This window comes from Bufo bufo, chromosome 3, assembly GCF_905171765.1.
Source record: "Bufo bufo chromosome 3, aBufBuf1.1, whole genome shotgun sequence".
Classification (NCBI taxonomy): domain Eukaryota; kingdom Metazoa; phylum Chordata; class Amphibia; order Anura; family Bufonidae; genus Bufo; species Bufo bufo.
Window position 1 is genome coordinate 99,520,500 of NC_053391.1, and position 13,284 is coordinate 99,533,783.

Here is a 13,284-nt window from a genome sequence, read left to right on the forward strand (position 1 = left end):
ACCAATCCCCTCGTCCACAGGATCAGCGCAGGAGTGGCATTTTTCAGTTTTGCCATTTACAACCTGTGTCAATCTGTATGCCTGTACAAGAGATCCCTCAGCAGTCGTTGCATGTGCCACATTAGACTGGCATCAACCTTGGTGACCATTGTGGCACTGCTAATCTGTATCCTTTTATAGCCGGCTGGTACAATTATTTGTGTAGATATATTTGCATTTTAAGTTATTAAGAAATACAAGTTACATTTTAATAACATTTTGGTTTGTCCTAAGCGGGAGTTTTTTGGCGTTTTGGCCTTAGTATATCTATATTGATTTCCCTAAGACCTTCCAAGTGGATAACAATATACGTCTTAATGTTGTGTGCTGGATACACTGGTGATTATCTGCTTCCAGTGACTTCATTGCAGCATAGATGAGACATGACAATATAGAAAACACAATATTAATAGACTTCTGTTACTTCTCCTTAACATCTCCTTCCAGTTGCTGTAGGTTTGGGCAGCTTCTTCCTTCTATGTACCACTGATAGCTGTAAAGAGGTGAGTTTATGTCTCTATTTGCCATCTTAAGTAACCACATGTGTCCTATGTAATAGTTATATAGAAACTCATGGTGGATATGTGATCCTCCCACCCAACTCCATACCAGAACCACTGGTGAGTACTGCTGGGCACTAATATCTTCTATTCCATCCCTCTCTCTTCTGCAGATCTTCTCTATAACAGGCCTGGTGGGTGAGTGGACGGGATTCTTCGGCTTGACAGTTTACCCTGTCATGAATTATACAGATTTCCAGGTGAGTAGATTATACATGAAGGTCTCATGCACCCAGTAAGCTTTTTAATGATAATATATTGAAGAAAGCCATTTCATGATAAATGACCCTTTTCTTTTATTCTCAGTGTTTGTCATTAGAGTTGTCCCGAGAAGGCATCTCCATCGTTCTGAGGAAAAAGACCCAGGACCCTGAAAACCCCCAATAAAATCTAAGGTTAAGAACCAGGGGCGGAGTGCCAGGAAGACAACTAAAACCATCTGGACATTGCTGGATTTAATACCGAACATGGCATTTACCGGACTTTCCGCAGTTAGATATATATTTTATCTGCTGCATCAAGAGACAGATTCCAGGCTTGGTCTCTGTTCTCACCACTGGACATGGCATTTACCGGACTTTCCGCAGTCAGATATATATTTTATCTGCTGCATCAAGAGACAGATTCCAGGCTTGGTCTCTGTTCTCACCATTGGACATGGCAATTACCGGACTCTCCGCAGTTAGATATATATTATATCTGCTGCATCAAGAGACAGATTCCAGGCTTGGTCTCTGTTCTCGCTACTGGATATGACACTTACCGGACTTTCCGCAGTCAGATGTATATTTAATCTGCTGCATCAAGAGACAGATTCCGGGCTCGGTCTCTGTTCTCAATTCTGGACATGGCATTTACCTGATTGTCCAGAGCTACTTCACATAAAATGTTGACTTTTTACCCCTTTGCCCAGGGGAGGGGCAGTCCTTCAGCCATGGCTCCCTAGAGGTTTCCTCCACTGGGGGTTTTTCCTCTCCTGAGTGTTGAAGGACGACTCTTTGTGAGTTAGGGGTTTTCCATCAACAGGGCCATTTCAAAATTTCTGCCCTTTTAATAAATAAAAGTCACCAGATGAGGTAGCAAACAATGTGTCCGTGTCTCTTTATCATTCATTGTAGGCAACTTATTATACCTAATATTAGATAATAGAGGATGGGAAACTTCTTGGTGGTGACCAGACCAATCTCTGGAAGTGACATAAATAGTGTGGTAATGGCAAGGATAGATTTTTCTATATAAGTAAACAGCATGTAAGCAGTGGTTGTCATTTTATGGGCATTATAAATGACATCTTTTTGGAAAAAATATAAAGAGATATCAAAAATACCCAGATTTTACACTTCTGATCTGTCAGAAGAACTGAAAAATGAAAAACACAACAGATTCTGTCTTTGGAGCATCCATAAGGTCTCTATCACACGGTCAGTATTTTGCATCAGGATTTGCTCATGATTTGGAAGCTAAAAGCAGGAGTGGGTACAAAACACAGAAGACATGCAAATATTCCAATCACAAGTCATCTCTGTTTTGGACCCACTCCTGTTTTCACTTGGCCTTAGCAATACTGATCAATTACTGACCAAATGCTGGAAAAATAAACAGTGACGTCAACACAAACTTACTGCTGACATTCTCTCCACTCTGTCATGGGGGCCATACTTGTATCAGCGTGTAACAGAACTGGTTCTCTAGCAATCTATATGGAATCAGCAGACGGTGTAAAAAGATAGGGCTCTTTCACCCTATAGTAGAATCTTGGGCCACTGTAGGTTAAGTCCTTGACATGTAAGGCTGATTCTAAGTGTGAACTGATTCTAAGTGTGACGCCTGTCAACGGCCTGTCATACGAATGCACAATAATTGTTTCACTACCACAGCGGACTAGCTATGAATGTTTCTGCAATGCACAGTGATGTACACCCATATACACGCACCCTGCAGCCGGCAAATAGCTGATTTTTAACGCGCTTCATCACTAATTAATTCTAATTGAATTTGTTGGAAAAATTCAAGGAAGCGTCCGAATCTAATTTTTGAAAACTTCACTCATCTCTAGTAAAAACATATACATGGATAATTTAATATGACCTATTCTAAGGGAGCATTCACACGACCGTATCCATTTTGCAGACCTCAAATTGTAGATCCGCAAAACATGAATACCAGCCTTGTGCATTCCGCATTTGTGGATCAGCACGTCTTGCCCTTTGTTGGAAATGCTTATTCTTGTCTGCTAAACGGATAAGAATAGGACATGCTCTATTTTTATTAAAATTTTTTACAGGGCCCACTGTAATGAATGGGTCCTCATCTGATCCGCAAAAAATGCTGATCTGATGTGGACCGAAAATACGGTCGTGTGAATGCTCTTTCAGTGTTTCAATGGAGCCTCATGGTTACTTCTGCTGTTTGCAATATCTCTTTTGTTAAGCTTTACTTTTTGCATATTTTTGCTCTGTGACAGCATATGTGCTTTATTCTTGCGTGTGACATCACAGTTCATATACTTTGTGCCGCATTTTTTGTATTGGCACACATAAGAGGATATTTTTGTACTGTAATGGGATTGAGCTGCAAAAAGGCCATGTGACCAATGGATATGATATCAAAAGAGGAGGACGAGGCTGAGATTCTGGAAGTAAGACTCCTACAGATCACATATTGATGACTTTAAAGCTATTTTTAATTTTGGTGCTGTATTTCTGTAGTGAGCTTGGTTCTGGCACTGTATTTGACTTATAGGCTTAATTCTGGTGCTGCATTTATGTAGTGAACTTGGTTATGGTGTAGTATTTGTGTTATGAGCTTTGTTCTAGTGCTGTATCTACATTCTGTGCTTAGTTTCAGCATTGTAATTATGTAGTTCTAGCACTGCATTTGTGCAGGGCTGTGGAGTCGGTAGATAAATGCTCTGACTCCAACTCCGACTCCTCAGTTTTTGGTACTTCCGACTCAGATTCCCAGACGACTCTGTATTTAATATGCAAATGTATTTTATACATTCCTTGAAGGAAAGAAAGGCAACATACATGTCATTACCACAGAACTACTGGCTAGGAAGCTGCTGCCTTCTCCTTTGTGCTCATCTTCTGCTGAAGATCGGGCTGTGGGGGTATCCAGAACGGGGCAGGGGAAGGGGCATTTATTGTAAAACATGTTTTCCCTAGTAGAATCCCATAGTCATGTTTAAAGTTTAAGCTAACAATCTGAGTTTACAAGGTTTTATAGCCTTAGCTGAATGACAGCAGTTTTTCAAATGGTTTACAGCTTCAGTCTGAACTATTGACTATCCATTCCCTTCACTTATACAAGTGTCTAGTCCTGCAAAAAACATATTTACTTAACCAGTTATCAGTGAGAGGCTAGGTTAACCATGGGCGTTGCGTTCCCTGTAACAGCGGAACACAACACAATGCAAAGTATAAGTATTGCCGCTCCTTAACTGTGCGTTGCGTGCCATATAGTGAAGCATATGAAAAGCATGCTTCTTCATGGTCACTTAACGTGTTCGTTTTGTGGTAACGTGACGCTCTGCATGCATTAGCCTTTATTCTTACAGTAGAGAGGTACCGTATTTTTCACAAAAGTGGGGGGAAAATAGCAGTGCGTTTTATGAGGCGATTGCTGCGACCGTCCGGTGAATAGGCTGAGAGGGAGGAGGGGCTGGGGGCCGGCATCTGTTTCTGTAATGGCAGCGGGGCCCGGTGCAGTCACTGTATTCTACTACACCGGGCCCCGCTCACTGTAGTATACAGTAATCATATCTAACTTGTGGGTATTGTTAAAGTATTCCAATCATCTTAAATCTAGCGCTGTACTACTTACTACTAACTTCTTGGCAGTCAGGTGGCTGGGTGGGTGCTCGTAGCGTAGCTCACTTTATTAATAAAGCAGGCACCGGGCCTCGCTGCCATTACAGAAACAGATGCCGACCCCATTCACTACACAGGGACACTGTTATGGGGGGGGGGGATCTGTGGATGACACAAGATAAGACGCTATATATGTGTCATCCACAGATGCCCCCACAATGATCCCCCATAACAGTGCCATCCACAGACCACCATTAGTTCAAAACCCACCAAAAGCACACGTTTTGGTTCAAAATATTTTTTTTCTTATTTTCCTCCTCAAAAACCTAGGTGCGTCTTATAGGGCGAAAAATACCGTAATTAATTATAACTTTTTGTGAATTGGGACATTTAAACTTGCTTTTTTTATTTTTTTATTCCAATTTAAATCTAGTAGGAGTCGGAGTATTTTTTGCCGACTGACTCCAGGTACCCAATATTGCCTCCGACTCCTCGACTCCACAGCCCTGCATTTGTGTGCTAAATATGCATCTGATGCTGTACTTTGATCTGATACTATCTATCCACATCTGCGTTGTCGGGTCCTCTGTCACAGATTCTGTCAAAAAGACCAGTCAAAAAAGTCCTGCATGCTGGATTTTTTTTGTGTCTGGTAAAGAAGCAGCATCCAGAGCAGACCCAGTTATAGTTAATGGCGCTTGCTTTGTTCTTTTACTTTAAGATTTGTGCTCAATTTAGCACTTCCATTATATTTGTTCTTCTGCTCCGGTGAAAGCAGAAGACCAGAGTGTGATAACGCTCTTGTGAACCCAACCTAACAGCAATAGTGCTGTGCCCTCTGTATATCTTTTACCCTTCTCTCAGTGCTTAGTTAACGCCCTGCCCATTTATATAATGAGGGGAAGGTACAAAAGACGCCAGACCGAGCAAAAATGCACAAAAAAATGTCAAGATTTTGGTATCATGGTGCTATAGTACTAGCATATTATGTATATAGGTAAAAAACTATTTTTATGAAAAAAACTTTTTAAACAGTTGAAATAAAAGTTGAAAATTAAAATAAAATAAGGTCCCTGCTGTGGTTTACACGGAAGGTTGAAGGCAAAGGTTAAAAACAAGGAATAGAATGGATGAGAAAACATCCAGTGAGGCACTTACTTCACTGGGGGGTCGTCAACAGGATAAGCATAAAACACCTGTGACGATTCCCCCCTGGCCAGGATCGTGTGTAGAGTCTCAGTGAATAATGGCAGCAGGCAGTGTGCTTCTGATCAAATCACCTTTAACGGAAAATATGTGGCTCAACGCGTTTCGGGGATCAAGATTTCTCCTTCATAATGAGCAAGTGGCTATCTGTCACAGATCTGTCAAAAAGACCAGACAAAAAAGTCCTGCATGCTGGATTTTTTTGTGTCTGGTAAAGAAGCAGCATCCAGAGCAGACCCAGTTATAGTTAATGGCGCTTGCTTCGTTCTTTTACTTTAAGATTTGTGCTCAATTTAGCACTTCCATTATATTTGTTCTTCTGCTCCGGTGAAAGCAGAAGACCAGAGTGTGATAACGCTCTTGTGAACCCAACCTAACAGCAATAGTGCTGTGCCCTCTGTATATCTTTTACCCTTCTCTCAGTGCTTAGTTAACGCCCTGCCCATTTATATAATGGACATGTAGGTCTGTAATTAAGTTATACGTTTAGTGAGTAGGTATGTATAGAGAAGAGTTGGCAACTCTCCTGAAACATACAGGAGGCTCCCAAAAAGGGAAGACCTCCTGAATTCCCAGAGGGGTTTGTAAATCCCCTCACAGGGCATGAAGGACACATCATGAAAGGGGTGGGGGCATACATGGAAGGTGGTGGAGTCTTAGGAAAAGGAGTGTGTCCACAATTTTCAAAAATTTCAGGGTGCAACCACTTATTTGTAGCAGCTCCCGTCCCAGCCACCTCATATCTGCACTGCATGGTTGTGTAGGTTGTTGGATATTGCTCAGCATCCTAGTCTTCTAGACCACCCCACAACACCAAGGCCTACAGATGCATATACCCTGCGCAAAGTGTGAACACAGCCTTAGCACAGCAAGGTTAAAGAAACTATCTGTATTGGAATCTGTGAAACAATGATTGTTCTTATACCTGCAGTTACAGTTTAGTATGGACGCAGTTTCCTTATAAAATTAGCTGATCGCCGCTGGTCTGGCTTCTCTCACCTCAGGCAGGGGCAGCTGTGGCCAAGCAACATTACATGCTCGTTTTTATTCAAATCAATGCCTGTTCATATGGGCCCACCAGGAAAGGAGTTCTATGAAGTCCCTATGAAGTAGTAGGACATATGGACAAGGGTTGTTTTGGACATTTATAGCGTATCAACAGCATATGGCAATTATGTCCAATAGGTGCACCTCCCACCTCTTGTACCCACTACCCTCTCAAGAATGGGGCTCCACCATGAATGGAGAGTACACCCCACAGCTTTTTCCATTCACTGCTATGGGACTACTGAATATAGCTGAGCCCTTGCAGCTCAATTCATGGAAGACTTGTATTTTTGAGACAGATGTCGGTCCAACCTTTTTGGCACCCACATCTAAGGAATATTTATGGCATATCTTGTCGCCATACCACAAATGGTCAGATGGGACAACCTCTTTACAAGCATATACATACATTACAATATAAGTATAACAGAATATCTGCAGTTTTATCAAGCTAGATAAACGTATGATAAGGATAATATAAAAGTGACAAAAACAAAACAAAACATGGGATAAGGACAAAAGATAAATAAAATTGAGAACCACAATTGAATTTTTTTAAATATAATTTTAAAAACCATTTGCTGCAGAGACGATAATACAGAATGATATTTTTTTCAACTGCAGTCATGCTCACGGATCAGTCCGGCCCTTTGCTGCCATAACATAAAATATGAAATAACAATAATAATAATAATAAATGACACAAGGGTGCAACATCCAAACTGTGCCCCATATTTCACTGTTAATTGCTCTTCAAAGTGTACTTTGTGGGACCCTGGAGAAATCCTCAGGGAAGTCAACACTGTATGGTTAAGAAGACTGAAAGACCTAGACCAGTCTGAGTCCTATCATAACTCGGAGTGAGTGAAGTCAGTCCGTGGAGGTTCACTAGGTTTCATGAAGATACCTTCCATCACTTTCCAGTAGTTATGTGGACCTGCGTAGGTCATGCCATGCACTTCTCTCTGTCCATTTATAGGACGCCCATATTGTTCTCCTGTGACAGACAGCAGTACGTTTGTAGACGCGTGCTTGAACCTCACTTCTTCATTGCGCTGCCAGAATTCCCCATTGCAGAGTACAGTCCAGTCATCTAAGATATCTCCTTCTCCATCGTCTCCAAATGCACTGACCTCCTGCCAATAAACAAGGGAGAAATAGGTCAGGGATTACAATAAAGGAGTTTTCCCACTGACAATACATATCCCCTTATCCACAAGTGTCTGGTCCCTGAACGGAGGTCCAAAAGTGCCCCATGAGAATGGAGCAGTGGTTTGCATGTATGACCACCACACCATCAACAGTCCCGTAGAAGTGAATAGAATAACTGCTGTGGTCACGTGCTGGGTGCTTGAAAACAAAAGGACCACCAAAGTGTCGGTGATTGATATCCAGGAAGAGGTGAGTGTGTTTCTTTTTCTGCTCGATAACATTTATAGCTGATTTATTTTTATTTTTTTATGACCACATTAAAGTGGTTGTCCACAGCTGAAGAAATATTAGAAGTGATAAAGAACCTCCTTAATCGCAAGTCACCTGGTCCTGATGGTCTGCCATACCTTTACTACAAGACATACGTAGACACCCTCCCTCCGTACATGGTCAAGATATTTAATTCTTTCCTGGAGGGCTCTCCTATACCAGAGACAATGCTTCAATCCTTCATCACCCTTATTCCAAAACCTGAGAAGGATCATATGGATTGCTCCAACTATCGTCCTATAGCCCTCCTTAATTCAGACTTAAAGATATTTACGAAACTTCTGGCGAACAGGCTTGCTAGCCTGCTCCCGAGCTTGATCCATAAAGATCAAGTCGGCTTTGTATTAAATCACCAAGGGGGCGATAACACGAGAAGGGCTATAGATTTGATAGACATCATTAACAGACGGAAACAGCAGGCGTTAATATTGGGCCTGGATGCAGAAAAGGCCTTTGACCGCCTAAGCTGGCCTTTTTTGTTTTTTACATTGCAGTGTTTTGGTATAGGGGGGCCTTTTATGAATGCCATTTGTGCTCTTTATACCCGCCCAACGGCCTTTGTAAAAATGACACATGCCCAGTCCAACATGATAACTATTCGGAACGGAACTCGACAGCGTTGCCTGCTATCCCCCCTACTCTTCGTACTCTGCATAGAGCCTTTAGCAGCATTAATACGGGCCCACCCTGATATTCAAGGAGTAGAGGTCAATAAGGTGACCTTTAAATTATCACTCTTCGCTGACGATATACTTCTTGCCTGTCACGGCTGAGGATGGGGAAAATCCTCAGCCGTGCGATGCCAGATGATGATGTTGTGGCTGCTCGGCCAGGACAACAGGATTAGGGAGCAGGTCACCTCCTAAAGCGTCCCTAACGCTGACCCTGTCTCCTACCTGCATGGGCCGACCTTGATGGTAGGAGGACCCATGCGCAGGAACCTCGGATCCCTAACTCACCCTCCGACCGGTCCCTGGGCTAGGAGTCAAGGTAAGATGGCCTGTTCCTACTGGACACGGAGGAACAGGGGTCTCACTGGCCAAGCTGCAGGGAAAAGGGGAACACAAACAGTCTTACGGATATGGCAGGTGAACTATCCGAGTTCGACCTACCTGCCACAGCCTTGCTGACTGGATCCCTGTGCAAACAGGAATCCAGATCCATAAGCTGCACTAAACAACATAAGGAAAATCCCAACAGACATCACATAGACATCACACATAAAGATGAACATAACCTAAATGTGACATTATATTTTGTGAACCACAAGGGTGGCTCTCACTGGCAGTTGGTAAACACAGGAGGCTGCTCCAGCTAAGCATGTCTGGAGCAACCTACTGAGCCATGCCAAACACCAAGGCTATATAGGCCTAAGAGGCCACACCCAACAGTCAGACACACCCAGTGACATCACACACACTGGGAAGGGAGTTAACCCTTCCAGCACCACAGGAAAGGGAAAACACCAACTTAAAGGGGAAGTGTCAAAACGAAAGTCACACTGTGGCTGTTGCCGCAAGCAACGACATGGGTGGCTACCATGTCCTGGGAGTCAGCCCGAAGGCCGGGACACTGCCACCACATGTACACACTATACAAAACGTTGCTGCGAGCAGCCACAGTGAAGGGAAAGGTCTCAGTGCACACGTAACATAAACAGTGCACACCATACATACATACACACACACCTAACAAAGCGGTAGCTAGGTGTAACCGCATGAAGATGCCGCAAGCTGCCTAGCACCAGCTCAGGCTGCTATCTGCAACAATCTGCAAACACTTGTTGCCCGCGGCAACCACAAGTGAGGCCACACACAAGCAGCCCTCACCTGTGGTTGAACAACCAAAAACAAACTGCAGGCAACCGCATGCGGTTAAGGAGTCACGGTCATGGCCATGGCCATGGCCGTGACATTGCCTTGACAAACCTACATACCTCGTTACCAAACCTATTCCAGACGTTAAGGGAATATGGCAGACTATCTGGCTATAAGATTAATACATCTAAAACAGAGGCTTTATCTATTAATATTCCACCAGATATATTGAGTACTCTGCAAAGCAGTTTCCATTTCAAGTGGAATGATACTACCCTTAAATATTTGGGAGTGAAATTAACAAAAACATATAATACTCTCTATGCCCATAATTTTTTACCCATTTTTCGGGAACTTAATTCGCTCATGACTAAGTGGATGCCCCTGCCGATTTCTCTACTAGGGCGCATTGCAGCGGTCAAAATGACCATATTGCCCAAATTATTATATGTGATGGAAACTATTCCAGTTCCCATACCTAAGAAGGATTTGAGAGCCTTGCAGTCTTCCATCCTCAGGTTTGTCTGGCATGGCAAAAGACACAGAATTTCTTGCAGCACTCTTACCGCCCTCAAGTCGCAAGGTGGTCTTGGACTCCCTGATGTAACTACATACTACTGGGCGACACATCTACGTCGTATCCCCGCATGGTCTTCCCTCCTAGTATTCTCTAGATGGATGGAAATTGAGAAGCTATGGTTGGCCCCTACTCACCCTAATGCCCTCCTGTGGTCACCATTACCGGCCAACTGTATGGCCCACTTGTTGGGTCCTATGTCCCTAACATATAATATCTGGAAAAGTTGCAAACAGAAATTCCCATTGGTATCCGATAAATCTTCCATGACCTCGTTTTTATTTAATCCCTTATTCCCATTAGGGTTACAGCACACCTTTTTTAAGCCATGGTTTTCTAACAAACTATTTAGATTTGGAGAAAATGAACAGATGGCTCACTATGAACAATCACGCTAGGTGCTCTGGACAAAAAGAGTCACCCCTTGCTCTTATTAACCACTTAAGGACCACAGGTTTATACCCCCCTAAAGACCAGGCCCTTTTTTACAAATCGGCACTCCACAACTTTAGCGGTTTATTGCTCGGTCATGCAACTTACTACCCAAATGAATTTTACCTCCTTTTCTTCTCACTAATAGAGCTTTCATTTGGTGGCATTTCATTGCTGCTGACATTTTTACTTTTTTTGTTATTAATCTAAATTTAATGATTTTTTAGCAAAAAAATGACATTTTTCACTTTCAGTTGTAAAATTTTGCAAAAAAAAACGACATCCATATATAAATTTTGCTCTAAATTTATTGTTCTACATGTCTTTGATAAAAAAAAATGTTTGGGTAAAAAAAAATGGTTTGGGTAAAAGTTATAGCGTTTACAAACTATGGTACAAAAATGTGAATTTCCGCTTTTTGAAGCAGCTCTGACTTTCTGAGCACCTGTCATGTTTCCTGAGGTTCTACAATGTCCAGACAGTATAAACACCCCACAAATGACCCCATTTCGGAAAGTAGACACCCTAAGGTATTCGCTGATGGGCATAGTGAGTTCATAGAACTTTTTATTTTTTGTCACAAGTTAGCGGAAAATGATGATTTTTTTTTTTTTCTTACAAAGTCTCATATTCCACTAACTTGTGACAAAAAATAAAAACTTCCATGAACTCACTATGCCCATCAGCGAATACCTTGGGGTGTCTTCTTTCCAAAATGGGGTCACTTGTGGGGTAGTTATACTGCCCTGGCATTCTAGGGGCCCAAATGTGTGGTAAGGAGTTTGAAATCAAATTCTGTAATAAATGGCCGGTGATATCCGAAATGTGCTCTTTGGAATTTGGGCCCCTTTGCCCACCTAGGCTGCAAAAAAGTGTCACACATGTGGTATCTCCGTATTCAGGAGAAGTTGGGGAATGTGTTCTGGGTGTCATTTTACATATACCCATGCTGGGTGAGATAAATATCATGGTCAAATGCCAACTTTGTATAAAAAAATGGGAAAAGTTGTCTTTTGCCAAGATATTTCTCTCACCCAGCATGGGTATATGTAAAATGACACCCCAAAACACATTCCCCAACTTCTCCTGAATACGGAGTTACCACATGTGTGACACTTTTTTGCAGCCTAGGTGGGCAAAGGGGCCCATATTCCAAAGAGCACCTTTCGGATTTCACTGGTCATTTTTTACAGAATTTGATTTCAAACTCCTTACCACACATTTGGGCCCCTAGAATGCCAGGGCAGTATAACTACCCCACAAGTGACCCCATTTTGGAAAGAAGACACCCCAAGGTATTCGCTGATGGGCATAGTGAGTTCATGGAAGTTTTTTATTTTTTGTCACAAGTTAGTGGAATATGAGACTTTGTAAGGGAAAAAAATAAAAATAAAAAAATCATCATTTTCCGCTAACTTGTGACAAAAAATATAAAAGTCTAGGAACTCGCCATGCCCCTCATGGAATACCTTGGGGTGTCTTCTTTCCAAAATGGGGTCACTTGTGGGGTAGTTATACTGCCCTGGCATTTTCCAGGGGCCCTAATGTGTGGTAAGTAGGTAAATGACCTGTGAAATCCTAAAGGTGCTCTTTGGAATGTGGGCCCCTTTGCCCACCTAGGCTGCAAAAAAGTGTCACACATGTGGTATTGCCGTATTCAGGAGAAGTTGGGCAATGTGTTTTGGGGTGTCTTTTTACATATACTCATGCTGGGTGAGAGAAATATCTCGGCAAAAGACAACTTTTCCCATTTTTTTATACAAAGTTGGCATTTGACCAAGATATTTATCTCACCCAGCATGGGTATATGTAAAATGACACCCCAAAACACATTGCCCAACTTCTCCTGAGTACGGCGATACCACATGTGTGACACTTTTTTGCAGCCTAGATGCGCAAAGGGGCCCACATTCATTTTATGAGGGCATCTTTAGATATTTGGATCCCAGACTTCTTCTCACGCTTTAGGACCCCTAGAATGCCAGGGCAGTATAAATACCCCACATGTGACCCCATTTTGGAAAGAAGACACCCCAAGGTATTCAATGAGGGGCATGGCGAGTTCATAGAAATTATTTTTTTTTTGCACAAGTTAGCAGAAATTGATATATATTTTTTTTCTCACAAGGTCTCCCTTTCCGCTAACTTGGGACAAAAATTTCAATCTTTCATGGACTCAATATGCCCCTCACGGAATACCTTGGGGTGTCTTCTTTCCGAAATGGGGTCACATGTGGGGTATTTATACTGCCCTGGCATTCTAGGGGCCCTAAAGCGTGAGAAGAAGTCTGGAATATAAATGTCTAAAAAAT

General features: G+C 42.4%; 1 protein-coding gene across 1 annotated transcript in view; it reads right to left on the bottom strand.

Annotated features, from left to right (window-relative positions):
• Positions 1-7,207: 7,207 nt before the first annotated feature.
• LOC120993637 (stromal cell-derived factor 2-like) overlaps positions 7,208-13,284 on the bottom strand; it is a 43,498-nt gene continuing 37,421 nt past the window's right edge. Inside the window, exon 3 of the mRNA XM_040422115.1 lies at positions 7,208-7,800. Within this exon, the coding sequence (XP_040278049.1) occupies positions 7,513-7,800 (288 nt within the window). The 3' untranslated portion in view covers positions 7,208-7,512. The remainder of the gene's footprint in view (positions 7,801-13,284) is intronic.